Source organism: Spermophilus citellus, assembly GCF_964194105.1.
Source record: "Spermophilus citellus genome assembly, chromosome: 8".
NCBI lineage: Eukaryota > Metazoa > Chordata > Mammalia > Rodentia > Sciuridae > Spermophilus > Spermophilus citellus.
The window spans coordinates 1,640,288-1,658,037 of NC_138189.1; the positions used below are offsets into that span (position 1 = coordinate 1,640,288).

The window sequence follows — 17,750 nt, forward strand, 5'->3', positions numbered from 1 at the left end:
GGCAGGACCTGGATCAGAAGGTGCTTCCCTAGTTTGGGGTGGAAGGCAGGGCTGACTAGTCTTGAGTCTGCCTGGCCTTCCTGGGTGCCCCCCCAGCATCATCTTTCCTGGCTGGAGGGTACACACGCCTCTAGGGCGTGGGTAGACTGAAGGACTCAAGGCCCAGCCTGGGAAAGGCTGCTTTCTCCCCCACCCCCTGTTCCCCCCTCCGTCCCAAGAAGCCTCTAGAAAACTACTTCTTGTCCTTCCCATGCTTAGTAGGCCCTAGCTTTCCTTCTGTGGTCCTGGAGTCACTATCCTGCGGTCTACTTAGCACAGCCCCACCCCCACTGTGGCCACTGTCCCCTCCAGTTTAGGAGCATTGTCCACAGTTTCTCAGGTGTCCAAGGTTCCCGCACTGTCAGGGATGGAAGGCTGGTAAGGCCCTCTCTCCTCTGGATTACTGCCCCTTGCCTGAGCCTTTGGTCTCTTCAGTCACTGGGGTGGACACCTTGCAGCCATCCCAGGCTACAGCCTCAACTCCTTGGGCAGGAGGCTGCCCTGCTGTTCATCTGGCCCACCTTCAGAATCCTCCTACAGCCCACCTGCTGTCCACCTCTCACACCTGGGTGCAGCCGAGTCAGACAGCTCTCTGAGGCAGGTCTGGTTTCGTGTGATGGCAGGGGTCAGTAGGCCCTGGTGAGCCTTGACAAGCCTGGTCCCCTGGAAGCCTTGGCTCCCATGCACTGAGATACTGGCCACATGGTGGCACTGAGAGGGAGTCCCATGGAGAGTATGTCTCTGGGTTCCCCCCCACAGCCACTCTGGATTCTATTCTGGGAATGAGAAATTGGCCAAGTCATTTAACCTCTCTGAGTCTCAGTTTCCCTAATATAAAATGGGAGTAATAGTACCTGCCCTTTGGGGTGGCTGGGAATGCAATGAAGGTTGGAGTAGGCTGGGCACAGAGGTAACCCAGGAAGTGGCAAGAATATGAACATCACCAAGTACTGCAAACCCCCAACCCTGCCCACAGGAAAATGGGGTTCTAGAGAGGCAGGCTGGGGTGGAGGTGGCTCTCCATGGGCACCAAGCCAGGCAGGCCTCTGAGGGCTTCTAGAAACTTGGACATGCAGAAAAACATTGTCTCCAGAGCACAAAAAGAAGCCAGCAAAATGAAAATGCATGAAGATGTGATTAAGTGTCTATGGAACCTAAAATAGTGCCAACATTATTCTTAAATTTAAAATAAGGACACAGTTTATTATATTTATGAACAATTGGTGAGCACCTTCCCCCCCCCTCTTTTTATAAGGTTTCCCCACTATGCTAATAAGCCCTGGACAGCTTAGCAAGTATAAATTCAATTAATTTATTGAGGCCAAAGTGTCCAAAAACAACATGATAAAATTTCCTTTCAAAAGTTTTTACAGGAGAGGGACAGACAGACAGACATGAAGGAGGAATGTGGGTGCAGATGTAGACATGTCCGGTGGTATTGGGGTGGCCTTCCAAGGGGAGAGGCTAAGACTCTGATGACTGGGCAAGTATGGGCTGGGCACTGGCCAAGAAACACAGAGGGGCCCCTGCCCCGCCCCACCCAGCCCTGCTACTGCTCCTGGACCCACAGGGCTGCCAGGCCTTTCTCTCAGAGGTGAAGGACGGGGCTGTGCTTAGGAGGATGTGTGCTGGGCTGGGAGGCAGCACTGCTCTCAGGGAAGCTGCTGGAGGAGGGGGTCTGGGAGGAAATAAGCCCTCTCTCTAGGACTCTGAGATATGGGATGGCATGAGGTGGGCACCCATTCCAGCCTCCTTTGGGTCCCATCGGCCTCCCACTGGCTCCCACTGCATAGTCCAGAGGGCACCAGGCCACCCCACTCCAGGGTGCTGTTAGCCCTCACCCAACTCTAGTGGTGTGAAGTGTCCAGCTCCAGCCAGGGCCGCTCTTCCTGGGCTCCTTCCATTGTTGCGGAGCCAGCCGTGGGCCTCTCTGGACCCTGAAAACTGGGGCCTGCTCACTGGGTCTGGTTGCCCTGAGGGCCCAGTTGTGACTTGCAGTGAGGTGGTCCTTGCACAAAGATGGTCCTGGAAGCTAGATGGAGCTGAGGAGACAGTAGAGTGCGGTGCCCCCTGGTGGCAGTTAAGGGCTACAGTAGGAATCTGTTGGGAGCACAGACCCAAACCACAGGAGGAGAGGGGTCCCTGCATCAACCCACTTGGCCTCCAGCACTGTCATCACCAACAAGGAAGGACACCACCAGTCCTTCTGAGCCCCATGCTGCACTGCCCCAGGGTCATCTGCTTCCCTGCTTATGTCCTTTCTGTCCTCACTCAGCCCAGGAATCAGCTTACTGTAGAGTAGGGACCCTCATACCTTGCTACCTCCAAAAGTCAGGCAGGATTCTGCCCCAGGGCTTCCTTCTTTTTTTTTTTTTTTAAGAGAGAGTGAGAGAGGAGAGAGAGAGAGAGAGAATTTTTAATATTTATTTTTTAGTTCTTGGCGGACACATCTTTGTTGGTATGTGGTGCTGAGGATTGAACCCGGGCCACACGCATGCCAGGCGAGCATGCTACCGCTTGAGCCAGGGCTTCCTTCTGAGCCCCTGGATACAGCAAGCTCTGGATGTCTTCCCAGACCCTCCACCCTTGGCCTTGCTAGCTACCCCATGGAGAGCTGTAGCACCTGGGGGAGGGACTACCTGGCCTAGGGCCCCTTCTGTCACCAGAAGCCAAAGTGGGGGGTGTTGGGGAACAATGACAGGCCCCTTCTCTGTGTAGCCAGAGAGCAGTGACATCCCTGCCTCCAGCTGCCAGAAGGTGAACCGTGCTCCTGCTTTCTAAGGTGCCTTCCCCAGGAGTAGCATCTAGGAAAACAAGCCAGTGCTTCCTGATGTCTCGCTTCACCGTCTTGCTTCTGCCTTCTGTGGGACCCTCCAAGAAACCTACAACCCAGCTCTGCTGCTCACTGACCTGTGATCTTCAGCTTCCTCATCTATGGCATGGAGATCTTGCTCCCTCAAGGGAATCTTATGGGATTGCCACAGGCACGTATAAAGTGGGGAATGGCATTGTTCAGGGCAGTAGCAGGAAGGACATGATGATGGTGTTGATTAGGAAATGGGTTTGGGAAGGCCAGCCTGCAGGAGGTCCCAAGGCTGGCTCAAAAGTGCTGACTATGCTCCCAGCCCCAGGGCCTCCCAGCCCCAAGGCCCAGCTGTGGGTGGCCAGGAAGCCATCCCTTCTACATTCTGAACTGCACCTGTCTTGGTCCTGGGTTCTACCCTTGGGTGGGGACAGCCCCATAGAAAGGTAGTGATCAAGCATCTCAAGTTTAGCATGGAAAAGTCCTGGAAACTCTGCTCCTGGGCAAATGGGACTGTTGGTCATCTCCCTGAAGGACACCTGTGACTCTAGGCCTTTCTGCAGGGCAACCTGTCTCCAGGCAGCACAAAGGCAGGCCAAGGCTGGCCTGGAGGGCTTCCTATGAACAGACCACACCCAGCCTTCCTGCCTACCTCCCTGTAGGTTCTTCTCACCTGGTGGACAAGGAGGACACCACACCTCAGGTCTGGAAGGTGACCACTGAGGGTGCCTGTAAGCACAGAGGGATGCCGCAGTACGTCTCTGTGGGATTCTGCAGGGCCTGGTTTCCTAGCCTGTGGCAGCAGGGGTGGCCTCCTCCAGAGAGGTGACAGTTCTCCTGTGGACATGCTAACCATCAGAGTGTAGGGGTGGTAGAGGGGCCATTTCTCTGCATTCTGTCCAGGTAAGCAGGAGGGTGGGTTCAGGTCTTGGATGGCCAGAGATGCTGAGGTCCCCCAAGCTGCCCCTTCTGCTCCTAAAGGGCTTGCCCTGCTCAGAGGGAGCCCCATGTTCTAAAACATCCTGACTTACGGAGAGTGGATATGGTGGCCATTGTGGCCTCTCACAACTCTGCCCAAGTTCCAAGGGCACAAAGGACAGAGGAAGCCCCATCACTGGAGTAATCCAAGGCTGTGCTGGCACTCCTACAGTCTCTTCATGGCACCCCAAAAGCAGTCCCCAGACTATGAGGTAGTGAGGCTGGAGACCAAGGTCACAAGGTCATCCCCCAGTATAGGGGCCAAGAATACTAGCCCTGCCCCCAAGCACAGGCCAGGGGTCTCAGCCAAAGATTCACATAAGAAGGGGAGCTGCAGGATGGGCAGTAGTGGAGAAGGGCACTCTCACAGGGCAGGGGACAGGCTTCCAGAGAGTGAGCAGCCACCCCTTTCCTGGAGGCTGATGGGACGCCAAGTCCTTCAATCGTCCCAAAGTGCAGAAGCCCTGGCTTCCTATAGGAGAATCCATGACAGCACAAATACCACCCCTGCCCAGACAGAGGAAAAGGAGTTGATGCTCACAGAAGACAGGACAGCGTCTGCAATCTTTAAATAGATTTATGGAAATGGTTTTGAGTTACAGCTGTTAGAAAATAAAAATAATCTCAATACATAATATTCCCTCCAATATATATTCTCCCCTACAGAAGCCATCTCTGTGCAAGAGTATTCCACTGCTCAACAGTAATTGGACTTCATCCTATAAAAGAAGCAGTAGGTGTGTCATCTCTCCAAAAATAAAACTGCAATCGTCATTGCAATGTGAAGCCTGAGATTGAAGCCTGAAGAGGTGTCTGCACTGGGGCCACTTGGCTGTCTCAGCATGGGTCCCAGCTGCTCTGGAATCTGTGGAAGTGGACCAGGGTCCGAGACGGTGCAGAGGAAAGGGTGCACTGTTGGCCAAGTGGGCAGCCTTTGGTGGTCTTGGGCTGCCTGGTGAGCCAAGGCCCCCAACCCAAACCAACCTCTGTCTGTGGGTGTCAGTGTCTGGCCAGCCCCCACTCCACTGGCAGTGGACAATATGCAGGTTCAGGGCACGTATTCCTCCTGCATTCCCCCTCCAAGAAGAAATGAGATGCGTATTGTTTAGCAGGGTCCTGAGGCGGGCAGTGGGTGCTGGGGATGAGGTGGGTGCAAGGAGCCGACACGGTGCTGGGGCCATGGAGCCCCTTAGTTCCTGCTTCCAGAGTCTCTGCTGCAGACAAGGCCTCACAGTGCCCACTCTCCTGCCTAGTAGGTCCAGCTGGAGGAGGAGCTCCAGTGGAGACCCCAGCAGGCACCTGCCTCAGAGGCAGCCCCTAGGTCCCTGGATCCCCTTGGTGGGTAAAGCTGACCTCCTATCACGTTCTGCACCTGGCCTGGGGTCCCTACAGGTAAGGAGGCCAGGGTGGGTGGGACAGAGGCTCTGGACATTCTGGAAACCTGGGCGGGTCTGCAGTAGCAGCAGTGTCTTAATGAGATGCGGGAGACCTCCTGCAGCACAGCCTGGACAGACCAGGGCCAGGCGCAGCACCTCCTTCCTGGGAGTCCTGGCCCTGGGTGTGTTGGTGAGTGCCTGGGTGCTGCATCACATGCCTGGTTTGTCGCTGTAGAAGGGTGTGACGTGGAACATGTAGCAGTGTGTGCACACACGGACAGGCTTCACCTGCCCATAGCGGGGCAGAGGTGCCGAGTGTGAAGAGCAGCGGGAACAAAAGATCTGGAAATCAAGGAGGGGTAGGAACCAGTGAACCTGCTGCAGGGTGCTGGGCAGGGCCAGCCCCCATGCCCCCACACAGCCCTCCCACCCAGACCAGGCAGGGCAATGGAGGGGGAGTCTGCCTGGTCCTGGTCCTGGTCCTGTGGCCCGTGGAGCTAGGACCTTCAGAAAAACCCTGGGCAGGGCTTTGCCTAGGAGGCCCACTTCCTGAGAGGTGTCTAGGTGCTACACCAAGGCCACAGCAGGTTCCTGCTTGGTTACTCTGTCCCCTCCCTGTCCCTGGCTCTGAGTGGCCAAGGCTGGACATGGGCACTGGTGTGGACCACTGCCTGGAGTCAGAGCAGGGCTCAGGACTCAGGGGCATCTGCACAAGGACCCCAGAGCCTAGGAACACCAGTCCTGACTTGCAGCCCCTGACACTGTGCCTGTGATGGCTCAGATGCTGCAGGCCAGCGTGGCCACCCACCTTCCCGCAGCTGCGGCAGTGGTGTTTCCTGCGGATGACAGTGAAGGGCGCTTTGCACGCGGTGCAGAAGCCGCAGGCCTCGTCCGGCACCCATTCAGGGGGGTCTGTTACAACGAGAGCCAGGGACACGTCAGCCCTGGCATGCAGGTGGGCTGGGGCTGGAGTGGAAGCCTGGCAGGTGGGCAGGCACCTCCAGCCCCTCTCCTCACTGGTTACCCCTAGACTCAGTGACAGGCTATGATTTCACATGGGGGTCCCTCTTCACTGCCATTGACAGAGCTGGCAATCACCCCCAGATATAGGCCCCTGCACTTGGGATATACAGGGGGTCCACCTGGAGGACCGTGCCTTGGCCAAGGCCCACTCACTCCCAAACTCTCCCTGCCCCCTCTGGTAACCCCGGTCAGGTCTATCTGCCCTCATCCATCTCAGCACCATGGAAGCCCCCAGCACCCGAGGGACTGTGACACATCCTGCCAACAGCCCTTCTCAAAGTCTTGTGCCCCTCCCACAATGTGTGGCAGTCCCCTGAATGCCTGGCTCTTCCTTGTATGACACCATGCCATCTGCCTGCAGCCAACTCCATGGAGAGACTGCAGGGAGCTGGTCTCCCAGATCAGATGTGACCAGATCAGTCTACAGCTGTCCCCACTGGGGAAGGCTTCTGGGACTCCACAGTCCCCATAGTGTCCTGTAGTTTCCCCAGCTGCCATGCCAGATACCTCCTGAGGTAAAGGTGAGGAGCTGGGGTGTCAGGTGTTGGCCAGCTACCTGTGGCCAGAGCTAAGTCTTGACCTGATATCTCCTTGCTTCCCACACCCTGGAACCTGTGCCCACCAGGCTGAGAGACATTAAACACCTGGCCTGAGGTCACATAGCAATGAGGGGGCTTGTGTGCCCACCTGGGAGCCGAGGACAGCATGCAGAGTGGCTGCCTCCTGTGGGAAGCTGCACACCGGGAAGCCTGGTGTCTGTCTGGAGGGGAACCACCTTCAGGGCTCTGCATCTGAAAGCATCCTGCGCAGGCACCTGCTGCTCAGCATGAGCATGTTGGCCCCTGGCCTAGAGGTTCCCACACACCTTCAAAGTCCCCGTCACGGGTCTTGGCTGCAAGTTCTGAGGATGACAGGGTCTCCTGACACAATGCACAGTCCTCTAAGGCCGCATTCCGCAGGGTCTGGGTGACTGGAAGAGAATTGAGGCTGCTGAGGTTTGGTGGGCAGTGTAGTCAATGCAATTGATTATCCCTGCTGGGTACCCCTGGCCAGCTCCCCCAAACCCAGCACACAGGGCCAGTCACCTCAGCAGGTAGGGTGCCTGGCCTGGCAGGTCTTCCAGTTAGTTGAGGGCTTCCTATTGCATAGCATGGCGCATGGTGTGCCCTGAGGCCCGTGTCAGCTGCTCCCTGTGAGCATCCAGCCCTGGGGCCCCTGCACACGTGGTCAGGTCCCCTGAACTGTGATCATGGAGGCAAGCAGGGTCCTGCAGCCCAGTCCCTATCTGAGCAGTGTTTGTCTCTGCCTCCTCTGAATCTTGATTTCCAGAAGGCAGCCCTGCCAAGTTCCCTGATGGAATATGGCCTGGGGGTGTAGTTTTGGGAGCAGAGCTGGGTGGGCACAGGCTCCTCCTCACTAGCAAGGACACCTCTGCTGGGTGGGAGCTGCAGAAATAGCTGGGCAGTCCTGTTGCCAGATACCCCACAAGCAGAAGCCTGTAGTGAGGGTAGTTCCCCCAGAACAGGTGTCTCAGCCCAGTACAAGGGGCAAGCCAGCAGGGCTCCAGCCCCACTCCTACTCAGGACTCTTCAGGGACAGAGGGTCAAACTCCCCATGCTAATCAGTCCCTGACATGATGCCTTTTCCCTCACCACACACCTGTTATGTGCATACGTGTGCAGTGTGTTAACTAAATGTGACTGTGAGACACGTGTTGCCTGTGACATACTGAGTATGCAAATGTGAGTCAGATCACAGCCAGCAGCAGACTCTGCAGCTCCCCAAGGGGAGGGGGTCTCATGCCCCCTCCCCCTGTATCTGGCTGTCTTCTGAATGCGTTGACAAGTGACACTGTGGAACACTTAGTCATCTGGTCTGGTCTTTAGGGGAAAGGATGAGTATCCCCAGCCCCTATCTGCAATACAAAGTTGGGCGACCTTGCTTCAGTGTGTACAAGGGGACCAAAGCCAGGTGACCCACTTTCAAAGTGGCAGGGGAACCACTTCCCTGGGCTATGCATCCTGGGTCCCCGGCAGAAAGCCTGGCGTATGTGGTCATGCAAATATCAGGATGCATGGTTGCCTTGGAGGGCACATATTTGCCCAGGAAGAGGAGGTGTGGTTTTCTGCAAACCCTCTTCCTGGGGGCACTGGACACAGGGGTTGGCATGGAGTCAGCACCTGCCTGGGTAGCACTCACCCTTCTTTAGCTTTTCCTTGTCATCTGTTTCTGGCTTGGTGGCCATGACCTCAAACAGAGTTTTGAGAATACTTCTCAGGTCGCTCGCATAGTTGGTCTGCAGCTGATCTGCCACACCTGACCAGTGTGACAGAGGGATGGAAGGAAGGATGAATTAGGCTGACTGATCTGTGAACTGGGCAGGACCTGGCCTGAGCTGAGGGACCAGCATTTCCTAGCCCCTTGGGAAAGGATTCTCTTGATGTGTGTATGATGGGACTTTCTGCACAGCCCACTGCAGGCCAGTCTGTTACCAGCTTTATCCAAGGTTACGGCCACTACCACTAAACTGTTCTGGCTGCTCACCAGGGCCTCGATCATGCCTAGCCTCACTTCGGCCCCTGTCACTGTCACAGCAACTTGGGCATCCAGATGGCTCCACTTTTAGCCTACCCACTCCCAGGTGGGCCCAGCCCCCAGATCCCTGACCACACTGTCCAAAATAACCCTGACTGCGGGGCTATAGTACAGGCTCCATGTGGCTGGGGAGCCCAGGGTGGACCCACCCAGAGGAGGTGCCCATGGCCCTCTGTTCTGCCCCACCCCACCCATCACCCCCAGCGCTCCTAGAGGCAAGGGCTCTGGTCCTCACCCCCAGAGCTCCTTCAGCCTCCTTCTCCCAGGAGCAGATCAGCCCTTCCTCAGGGGCGCTGGCTTGCAGGGAAGCAGACCACACTGCCACACAGCAAAGCCAGGGAGAGATGGCTGCCCGGTCTCCACTCCCCTAGAGGGCAGCCTGCGGGCCCTCGACCCACCCCAGGCCCAGACTCCACACCTGAAATGCAGACAAACAGGCGGTGGATCAGGTCATGGCTGCCGTGGAACCTGGACCGGATCTTCTCTCTTGTGGCCACGGGGGTGACAGGCGAGGCCACAGGGGCTGCCTCCAGCAGGGTCTTGTCTGAGGAGCAGGAACCAGCTGGGGGGCTGCTACACAAAGAAGGAAATGCAGGGTGTGTGGAGATGGAGGCCTGGTGAGGTGCCCAGAGCCTCGACTTCAGCAGGCCAAGGTGACAATCTGCCCTGGTGGCTCCACTCCGGAGGTCAGGCTGCCCATGCATTGCACTTCCTGCAAATCAGCTTTACATGCTGTCATGTGATCCCCATGCCCCACTGAAAAGCCAAGTGGCTGGACAGGGCTTTGACCCTACCCCAGTCCTGCTCTGGTCACTCAACTGCTGCTGTCTGTGGCAACCACACCCAAGCCCTTCCTTGCACAGGGTCTCCTGGGGTTGACATGGCACTGATTCCCAAGCTTAGGCCACTCCGTCTGGCATCCTCAGCTTAAGATAGACTGACTTTCTTCTGTGGAAGATCCAACTCACCTTTGTACCTTCTAGGGGTCAGGGGACTGGATGGAGGGCTTCCAAAAGACATGTCCACACCCTAAGCCTGGAGCCTGTGAGTGGCACTTTATTTAGAAAGAAGGGCTCTGCAGATGAATTTAGTGAAGGATCTTAAAATAAACAATTATCCTGGATTATTTAGTGGGTCCTACATCCAATGACAAGTGTCCTGTCATAAAGGAGGAGGCACATGTACCCAGTGGAGAGGAGGCGGCCACACAGAGCCACAGACTGGAGGACATGGCCACAATCCAAGACTGCCTGGAGCCACCAGGAGCTGAGAGGGGTGGGAATCCTCCCCAGAGCCTCTGAAGGGAGAGGGGCCCCACTGGACTCAGACTGGGGTCTCCAGACTGACAGGGTAAGCTTCTGAAGACCAGGTCACCCAGGTTGCTGCACATGGCTACACGCAGCCCCTGGGCACTCAGCCACCCCTGCCATCACATTCCTTGCTGCCTTCCCGGCAGATGTGACCAGGTGCATCCTCTGCTGCTCAGGGGTGTGTACAGGGGCTCCCAGCTCTCGGCCTCCACCCCTCCTGCAACCTAAAGATGACATATCCCACTTCTGTCTCCTCGTCTTTATGTCCCTCTTTCTGGGAAATTTCCTCAGCTTTTTCTTCCAATTGTACCCTGGACATTTTGGGTTCTGCTATTGGGTTCTTAATTTCCTACTCTGACTGCTATTTCCTGGACGCAGTGTCGTCTGTCTCTCTATAAATGTTCATTCACTGCAATTTTTTAAAACTTGCCATAAGTGCCCGGCGTTGTCTGTTTTCCCGTTTAGGGGAATCAGTCTGTTTGGCCTGTTTCCCATGCCAGCAGCTCGCCACAGATGCTGAGGGTCCTGGGCTGTCTGCTGTGTTGAAGACCCTGAATGGCTGCCTGTCATGGGTGGAAACAGAAAACATTCTCCTTGCCTGTGGGAGCATAAATGGGTGCAACCACTCTAGAAAAGTAATTTGGCACCACCTAAGTAAAACTGGACTTTCCCAATGGACATACCTGAGTAAAACTGGACCTGCCCAGTAAACTCACCTGGGTAAACTGGACCTTCCCAGTGGACACATCCAAATTCTTGTCTTTTTTATTTTCTTTTTCTGTTTTTGAGATACTGGGTGCTCTACCACTAAGCTACATTCCCCAGTTCTTTTTAGTTTCTATTTTGAGAGGGGGTTCTGTTAAGTTGCTGAGGCTGGTCTTGAACTTGTGGTCCTTCTTCCTGGGCCTCCCAAGCTGCTAGGACTACAGGCAGTCATCCCTGTGCCCAGCTCGGAAACTTTTGTCTCTGTGTGACTGTAGACACAGTGAAACCTTCAAGATGGCATTGAATATTCCAGAGAAAAACTGGGAAGGAGCGCAAGCCTGTGAGCAAAAATTGCACTGGTGAGTCACTGTGATCTGTGGGCAGGATTTCAGAGGCAGAGGGGAGCCAGCTGCAGCCCCTCAATGATGCCAGTAGATCTTGCACACTGCAGGACCCAGACACACCCTGGAGAAGCACAAGAACTGCCCACTGTCTTACTCAGGACACACCCTCCTGATGTCAAACCCCTCTGAGGCACAGAGATGCCCCAAAGCCTTCAGGACTGTGGCTTTCAGCATGGAGAGAGGCTGGGGCAGGAGAGGCCGCAGAGCTCCGCAGGCTGCTCCTTCAGTGGAGTGGCGGTGCCTGGGTGTGCGTTTTTTTGCTATGTCCTGGCAGAGTGGGTATTCACTGGAACGCAGAGGAGGGGCAGTTTTGGGTGGGGCTGGGTGCTGGTTAGGGAACTGGGTGTTGTCAGACCCTCCTGATGATCTGTGGCTCCTTCCTCCCGCTGGCCCAGTTTCACAGAGGCAAAGGCCCTGACTTTCAGCCTGGGTGTGGGCCTCACTGACCTTGCCCTGGGAGGTGACGAAGGAAAGGGGACGGTGCCTTCACTGTCAGTTTCCATCCAATACCCCCTCATCACTGTCGACCTCACCCCAAATCGCTGAAGGTGGGGCTCCAACAGACGCGCTCCACAAACACCCACAGTACCATCATCCACAAAGCCAGGAGGGGCACCATCCAAGTGAGCACCTGGGTGGATGGGTGAACAGAATGTGACGCATGCTCACAACAAAATTATCCGGCTTCCAGAAGGAAGGAGATTCGGACTGTGCCGCATGTGGACAAGCCCTGAATACACGCCAATCAAAGAAACCAGGCACCAGAGGACGAATCCTGTAGGACTCGACTCACAGGAGGTCCCCAGAATGGGCAAATCCAGGAAGACAAGAATAGGAGTGTGGTCACCAAGAGTGGGGGAGGGGGCGGGACCAAGCTCCAGTTCACAAAGATGAAAACATCCTGGAGGTGGACGGTGGTAGTGGTCGTGCGATGCTGTAGATGCACTATGATCATATTACACATATACAAATGGTCAAGATGGAAAATTATATGTCATATGTGTTTTACCAAATTGAAAAAACACAATCAAGGCAGAGAAAAAGGGACTGAGGAGCCCATGTATGGCCAAGAGGCTGGGCCCGTGTGGCATTGGTGTGAGTCTGGTGTCTGCACACCGAGAACCTCTGACTGGGGCTTTCCTGGTGAGTGGCACCCAGGGCCTTTCGAGCGCTAGGCATGTGCCCTACCTGCCACTGAGCCACACCCCAGCCCTGCAGATACACAGCAAAAGGGTGGATTTTATGGTATTTACATTGCATATCAATAAAGATGTATTTTAAAAACTCACTTGTATTTAGATAAGGCAGCAATAAACTAAAAATGAAATTTAAAACATAAACATAATCCCATGTACCACAGCATCAAGAAGATCAAAACACTTGGACTAAATTTAATGAAAGAAGTACAAAGTTATACACTGAAAACTAGAAAACATCACTGAAATAAATCAAAGAAGATGATTAAATGGAAAGTCGTCTGTGTTCATGGATTGGCAGACTTACATTGTTAAGCTGGCAATACTCCCCAAATTCATCTTCAGATCCAATGAATCCCGATAAAAACATCAGCTGCCTTTTGTTTCCATGCAGAAATTGACAGGCTGATCCTAAAATTCATACTGAAATGCAAGGAGCCAGAGGAGCCAAAACAACCTTGAAGAAGAAAAAAAATAAGTGGGAGGACTCACACTCACACCTGTGACTCACAATCTGAAAAGAAATGCTGGGGATCAGGACCGTGACACAGTCCCTGGACACACCACTGGAGTCCAGAATAAGCCCATAAACCTGTGCACTGATGCTGGTGATCTCCAGTAGAGGGGAGTGAGCAGGCTTCAGCAAACCCTGCTGGGAAACAGGACAGCCACAAGCAAAAGCCTTCAGTCGACTCTCCCTTATCCTATATGCAAAAATGAACTCAAAATGGAACAAGTATAGGCTGGGGTTATAGCTCGGTGGTAGAGCGCTTGCCTAGCGTATGAGGCACTGGGTTCACTCCTCAGCACCACATAAAAATAAATTTAAAAAAAAAAAAAGGTATCGTGTCCATCTACAACCACAATTTTTTTTTTAATTTTTATGGTTGGAGATGGACAGCATACCTTCATTTTATTTATTTTTATGTGGTTCTGAGGATCGATCCAGTGCCTCACACATCCTAGGCAAGCACTCTACCACTGAGCCACAGCTACAGCCCCTAAAAAAATTTTTAAAAAAATGGAACAAATATCTAAATGCAAGAGCTAAAACCACAGAGTTCTTAAAAGAAACACAGGTGCACATTTTTATAACCTTGGATTAGGTTACAGCTTTTCATAAACGACACCTAAAGCAGCATCAAAAGAAAAAACTGACACACGGAACCTCCATGCTTCCTGGGACACTGCTGAGAAAGCACCAAGAGACAAGTGGAATAGTTTTGCAAATCACGTGTCTAATAAAGTTACAGAGTAGTGTCTGGAATATGGAAAGAATCCTCAAACTCAATGATAAAATGACAAAATTCTAGCTAAAAACTGGAAAATGGATCTGAATAGACATTTTTTCCAAAGAAGGTATACAAATGTTTAATAAACCCATGAGAAGACACTCAACGTCATTTCATTCAGGAAATGCAAATCAAGAGGGAAATAAAATATCATTTTACATCCATTAAAATAAATTTTCCAAAAAAAAAAAAAAAGAGAGAGAAAGCTTAAAACAAGTGTGGGTGAGGACAGCCAGGATGTGGGGAAGCCGGGAAGCAGACGGCTCGCCGGGCGGGACACAGCGAGCAGGCAGACAGAACAAGCCGCCCTCGCGCGCAAGAGGTCCTCAGCCACAGGAAGGAACCAGGTACTGACACGTGCTACAATGTGGGTGAGCCTGGAAGCCACCAGGCCCATCACAAAAGGCTACATGTTGCACAAAATGCCCTGAACAGGTAAACTGATGGAGACGGAAAGTAACGCAGGGTACCAGGGCCAAGGGGCGGAGGAGAGGGGGCACCTGCTGATGGGGTGGCTTCTTCCCAGGTGATGAGAACATTCTGGAGTCAGAGGGGGGTGATGGTTATACACCCTCCTGACCACACCAAACCCACACAATTATACACACACACACACACACACACACCAACGGAAGAGCACATTTTCCTGTAGTCACAAACAAGGAATATTTCCTAAGCCATATGTCCAGCAACAGAGGGCTGACTGCAAATTAGGTCACATATGTATGATGCACACCTAAGAACACCGCAAATGTTAAGATATTAAATGAAAAAGATGGCACTTTAATAATCAGAAATATGATAAACACAGAGGAGAAATCTGGATATATACTCAAATACACATGTGAAGCCTTACTATGACACTTATTTGAATAGCAGCCTGCAGATGGGTCATTATTTCTAAAACCTCTCCTGCGGTCAAGTAGACTGTTCTGATCAGAAGACTAAATGCTATTCCAAGAAGACAGCAAAGTGCCTGCCAGCAGCAGATGGTACCCTTGGGCCCATCTGTGGCAAGAGGTTCCTTTCTCAGAAAAGGGAGAGACTGCAGGTCAGCCATGCAGCCCCTGCCCCGAGAAGGAGCCTTTCTAGATCAGCTCCTGGCTGGCACCCTGCACCTCCCCTAGAATAGCCCTCTTGTGCCTGGCAGAAGAGTGACAGAAAGTGAGCCACGGAGGTGCTTACAGAGACTGTCCATGGACAGAAAAGCCAAGGAGGCCCTGACCACCAGGAGCCCAGCTGGGCATAAAGGGCCAAGAGCAATAAAGAATAGGATACTGAGGGCTGGGGATGTGGCTCAAGCGGTAGCGCGCTCGCCTGGCATGAGTGCGGCCCGGGTTCGATCCTCAGCACCACATACAAACAAAGATGTTGTGTCCACCGAAATCTAAAAAATAAAAAAATAAATAAAAGAATAGGATATTGAGGTGGAGCTGCCAGGGGCTTCCTAAGTCTCGCCAAGGAGTTGGCACGCATGTCACCAGCACTATCTCCCATCCTAGCACATCGGCATGACGCCAGCATGCTCAGGGGTGTTGGAAGCCCCAGCACCTTCTGCAGCTTCCAGATGCTTCTGTGATTGCTGCCTGTCTGGACTCTGCTTTTATAGAAGGCACGCCAATTCCTGCAACAAGTCCACTCGGGTTCACCTTCCTGTGAGACGTCGTTCTCTACTACAGAAATACAGAGCAATTCTGAGCAATCGCATGAATACCAACGGTGTAGGTCCATCCCTGTCTTGAGCCAGAGTCACAGGCAGGTCACGCCAGGAATGCAGGCTTTCCAAGTGCTTCCCATGGACAGCACCCATGGAGAAGAAATGGAGGACAGCACCCATGGAGGAGTGAGTTACTGTGGCAGTGGAAAAATCCGAGGGGGGCCTGTGAAATGTTGGAAACTGGGCATATCTGAATGCCGCAATTTGATACAGCAGAGAAGTGCATTTTTAAAAATGTAACAAAATATCAAGTTTTTTAAAAATATTTATTTATTCTAATTAGTTATATATGACAGCAGAATGCGTTTTCATTCATTGTACACAATTGCAGCACAGCTTTTCATTTCTCTGGCTGTACACAATGTAGCATATATACAGTCATACATGTACCTAGGGTAATGATGTCCAGCTCATTCACCATCTTCCCTACCCCCATGCTCTCTCCCCTGCCTTCCCTTCCCTTTGCCCAAAGTTCCTCCATTTTCCCCATGCTCCGCCTCTTATGGATCAGCATCCACTTATTAGCCTTTGGATTTGGGGGATTGGCTTACTTCGCTTCTCATAATATTCTCCAACTCCATTCATTTATCTGCAAATGCCATAATTTTATTATTTATTAATGCTGAGTAATATTCCATTGTGTATATGTACCACAGTTTCTTTATCCATTCATCTATTGAAGGGCATCTAGGTTGGTTCCACAGTTCAGCTATTGTCTATTGAACTGTTATAAACATTGATGTGGCTGCATCACTATAGTATGCTAATTTTAAGTTCTTTGGATACAGACCAAGGACTGGGATAGCTGGGTCAAATGGTGGCTCCATTCCAAGTTTTATAAGGAATCTCCATACTGCTTTAGAAAGTGGTTGCATGAATTTGCAGTCCCACCAGCAATGTATGAGTGTGCCTTTTCCCCCACATCCTCCACAAAACTTATTGTTGTTTGTATTCTTAACAACTGCCATTCTGACTAGCAGGAGATGAAATCTTAGAGTAGTTTTGATTTGCATTTCTCTAAGTACTAGAGATGTTGAACATTTTTTCATATATTTGTTGATCGATTATATATCTTCTAAGAAGTGTATGTTCAGCTCCTTAGCCCATTTATTGATTGGGGTGGTTTTTTTTTTTTTTTTTTTTTGGTGTTAAGTTTTTTGAGTTCTTTATATATCCTGGATATTAGTGCCCTGATATGTGTGTGGCAAAAATTTTCTCCCACAGTGTAGGTTATCTATTCACCTCACTGATTGTTTCTTTTGCTGAGAAGAAGCTTTTTAGATTGAATCCATCCCATTCATTGATTCTTGATTTTATTTCTTTGCTATAGGAGTCTTGTTAAAGAAGTTGGGGCCTAATCTGACATGGTGAAGATTTGGGCCTACTTTTTCCTCTATTAGGTGCAAGGTCTTTGGTCTAATTCCTAGGTCCTTGATCCACTTTGAGCTTTGTGCATGGTGAGAGATAGGGGTTTAGTTTCATTTTGCTGCATATGGATTTCCAGTTTTCCAAGCACCATTTGTTGAATAGGCTATTTTTTCTCCAATGTATGTTTTTAGTGCCTCTGTCTAGTATGAGATAACTGTATTTAAGTGATTCGTCTTTGTCTTCTGTTGAGGGCCCAGCCGAGTTGGGATGACGCCTGGCATTTTGCCACAAGTAATGGTTGAGAGGCGAGCCATTAAGACGATGCTGGATTGAAACAGGCTGTGTATTCAGTTGTATATAGACCCCTGCTGTCCGCCTCGGGCGCCGGCTACTTTGGAGTTCTCGTGCGGATTCCTGGGGAGTTTGCGTTGGTTGGTGAAGTTGTGGTGGAGGGAGTTCCGGTTGGCGTGTAGTGTTCCTGGAAGGGCCGTGTGGGTGGCGTTGGCGGGAGTTTGGAAATAGAGTTTTTTCCTGATTGAGTGGCTCGTGATTTGTGCCCAGCCAGACTGCGGCAGTCTTCTGTACCATTGGTCTACATGTCTATTTTGGCACCCATACCATGTGTTTTGTCACTGTTGCTCTGTAGTATAGTTCAAGGTCTGGTATTATGCCTCCTGCTTCACTCTTCTTGCTGAGGATGGCTTTGGATATTCTGGGTCTCTTTATATTTCCAAATGAATTTTCTGACTGCTTTTTCTATTTCTATAAGGAATGACATTGGGATTTTACTTGAATCTGTACAGCGCTTTGGGTAGTATGGCCATTTTGACAATGTTATTTTTGCCTATCCAAGAGCATGGGAGATCTTTCCATTTTTCTGAGGTCTTCTTTAATTTGTTTTTTTAGTGTTCTGTAGTTTTCATTGTATAGGTTGTTCACTTCTT

At 51.9% G+C, this 17,750-nt stretch overlaps 1 protein-coding gene across 6 annotated transcripts in view; it reads right to left on the minus strand.

Annotated features, from left to right (window-relative positions):
• Window positions 1-4,460: 4,460 nt before the first annotated feature.
• ZFYVE28 (zinc finger FYVE-type containing 28) overlaps window positions 4,461-17,750 on the minus strand; it is a 140,972-nt gene continuing 127,682 nt past the window's right edge. For 2 of the 6 annotated variants that reach the window (XM_081304203.1, XM_081304199.1), the window contains 4 exons: window positions 9,233-9,387; window positions 8,419-8,535; window positions 7,085-7,189; window positions 4,462-5,538 (listed from right to left, as the gene is read on the minus strand). In XM_081304203.1, the coding sequence (XP_081160329.1) occupies window positions 5,291-5,538; window positions 7,085-7,189; window positions 8,419-8,535; window positions 9,233-9,387 (625 nt within the window). In that variant the 3' untranslated portion in view covers window positions 4,462-5,290. Of the gene's footprint in view, window positions 5,539-6,004; window positions 6,109-7,084; window positions 7,190-8,418; window positions 8,536-9,232; window positions 9,388-12,736; window positions 12,887-17,750 lie in introns of those variants that run through there. The other 4 variants (XM_081304202.1, XM_081304201.1, XM_081304200.1 and 1 more) reach the window with 4 other exon arrangements.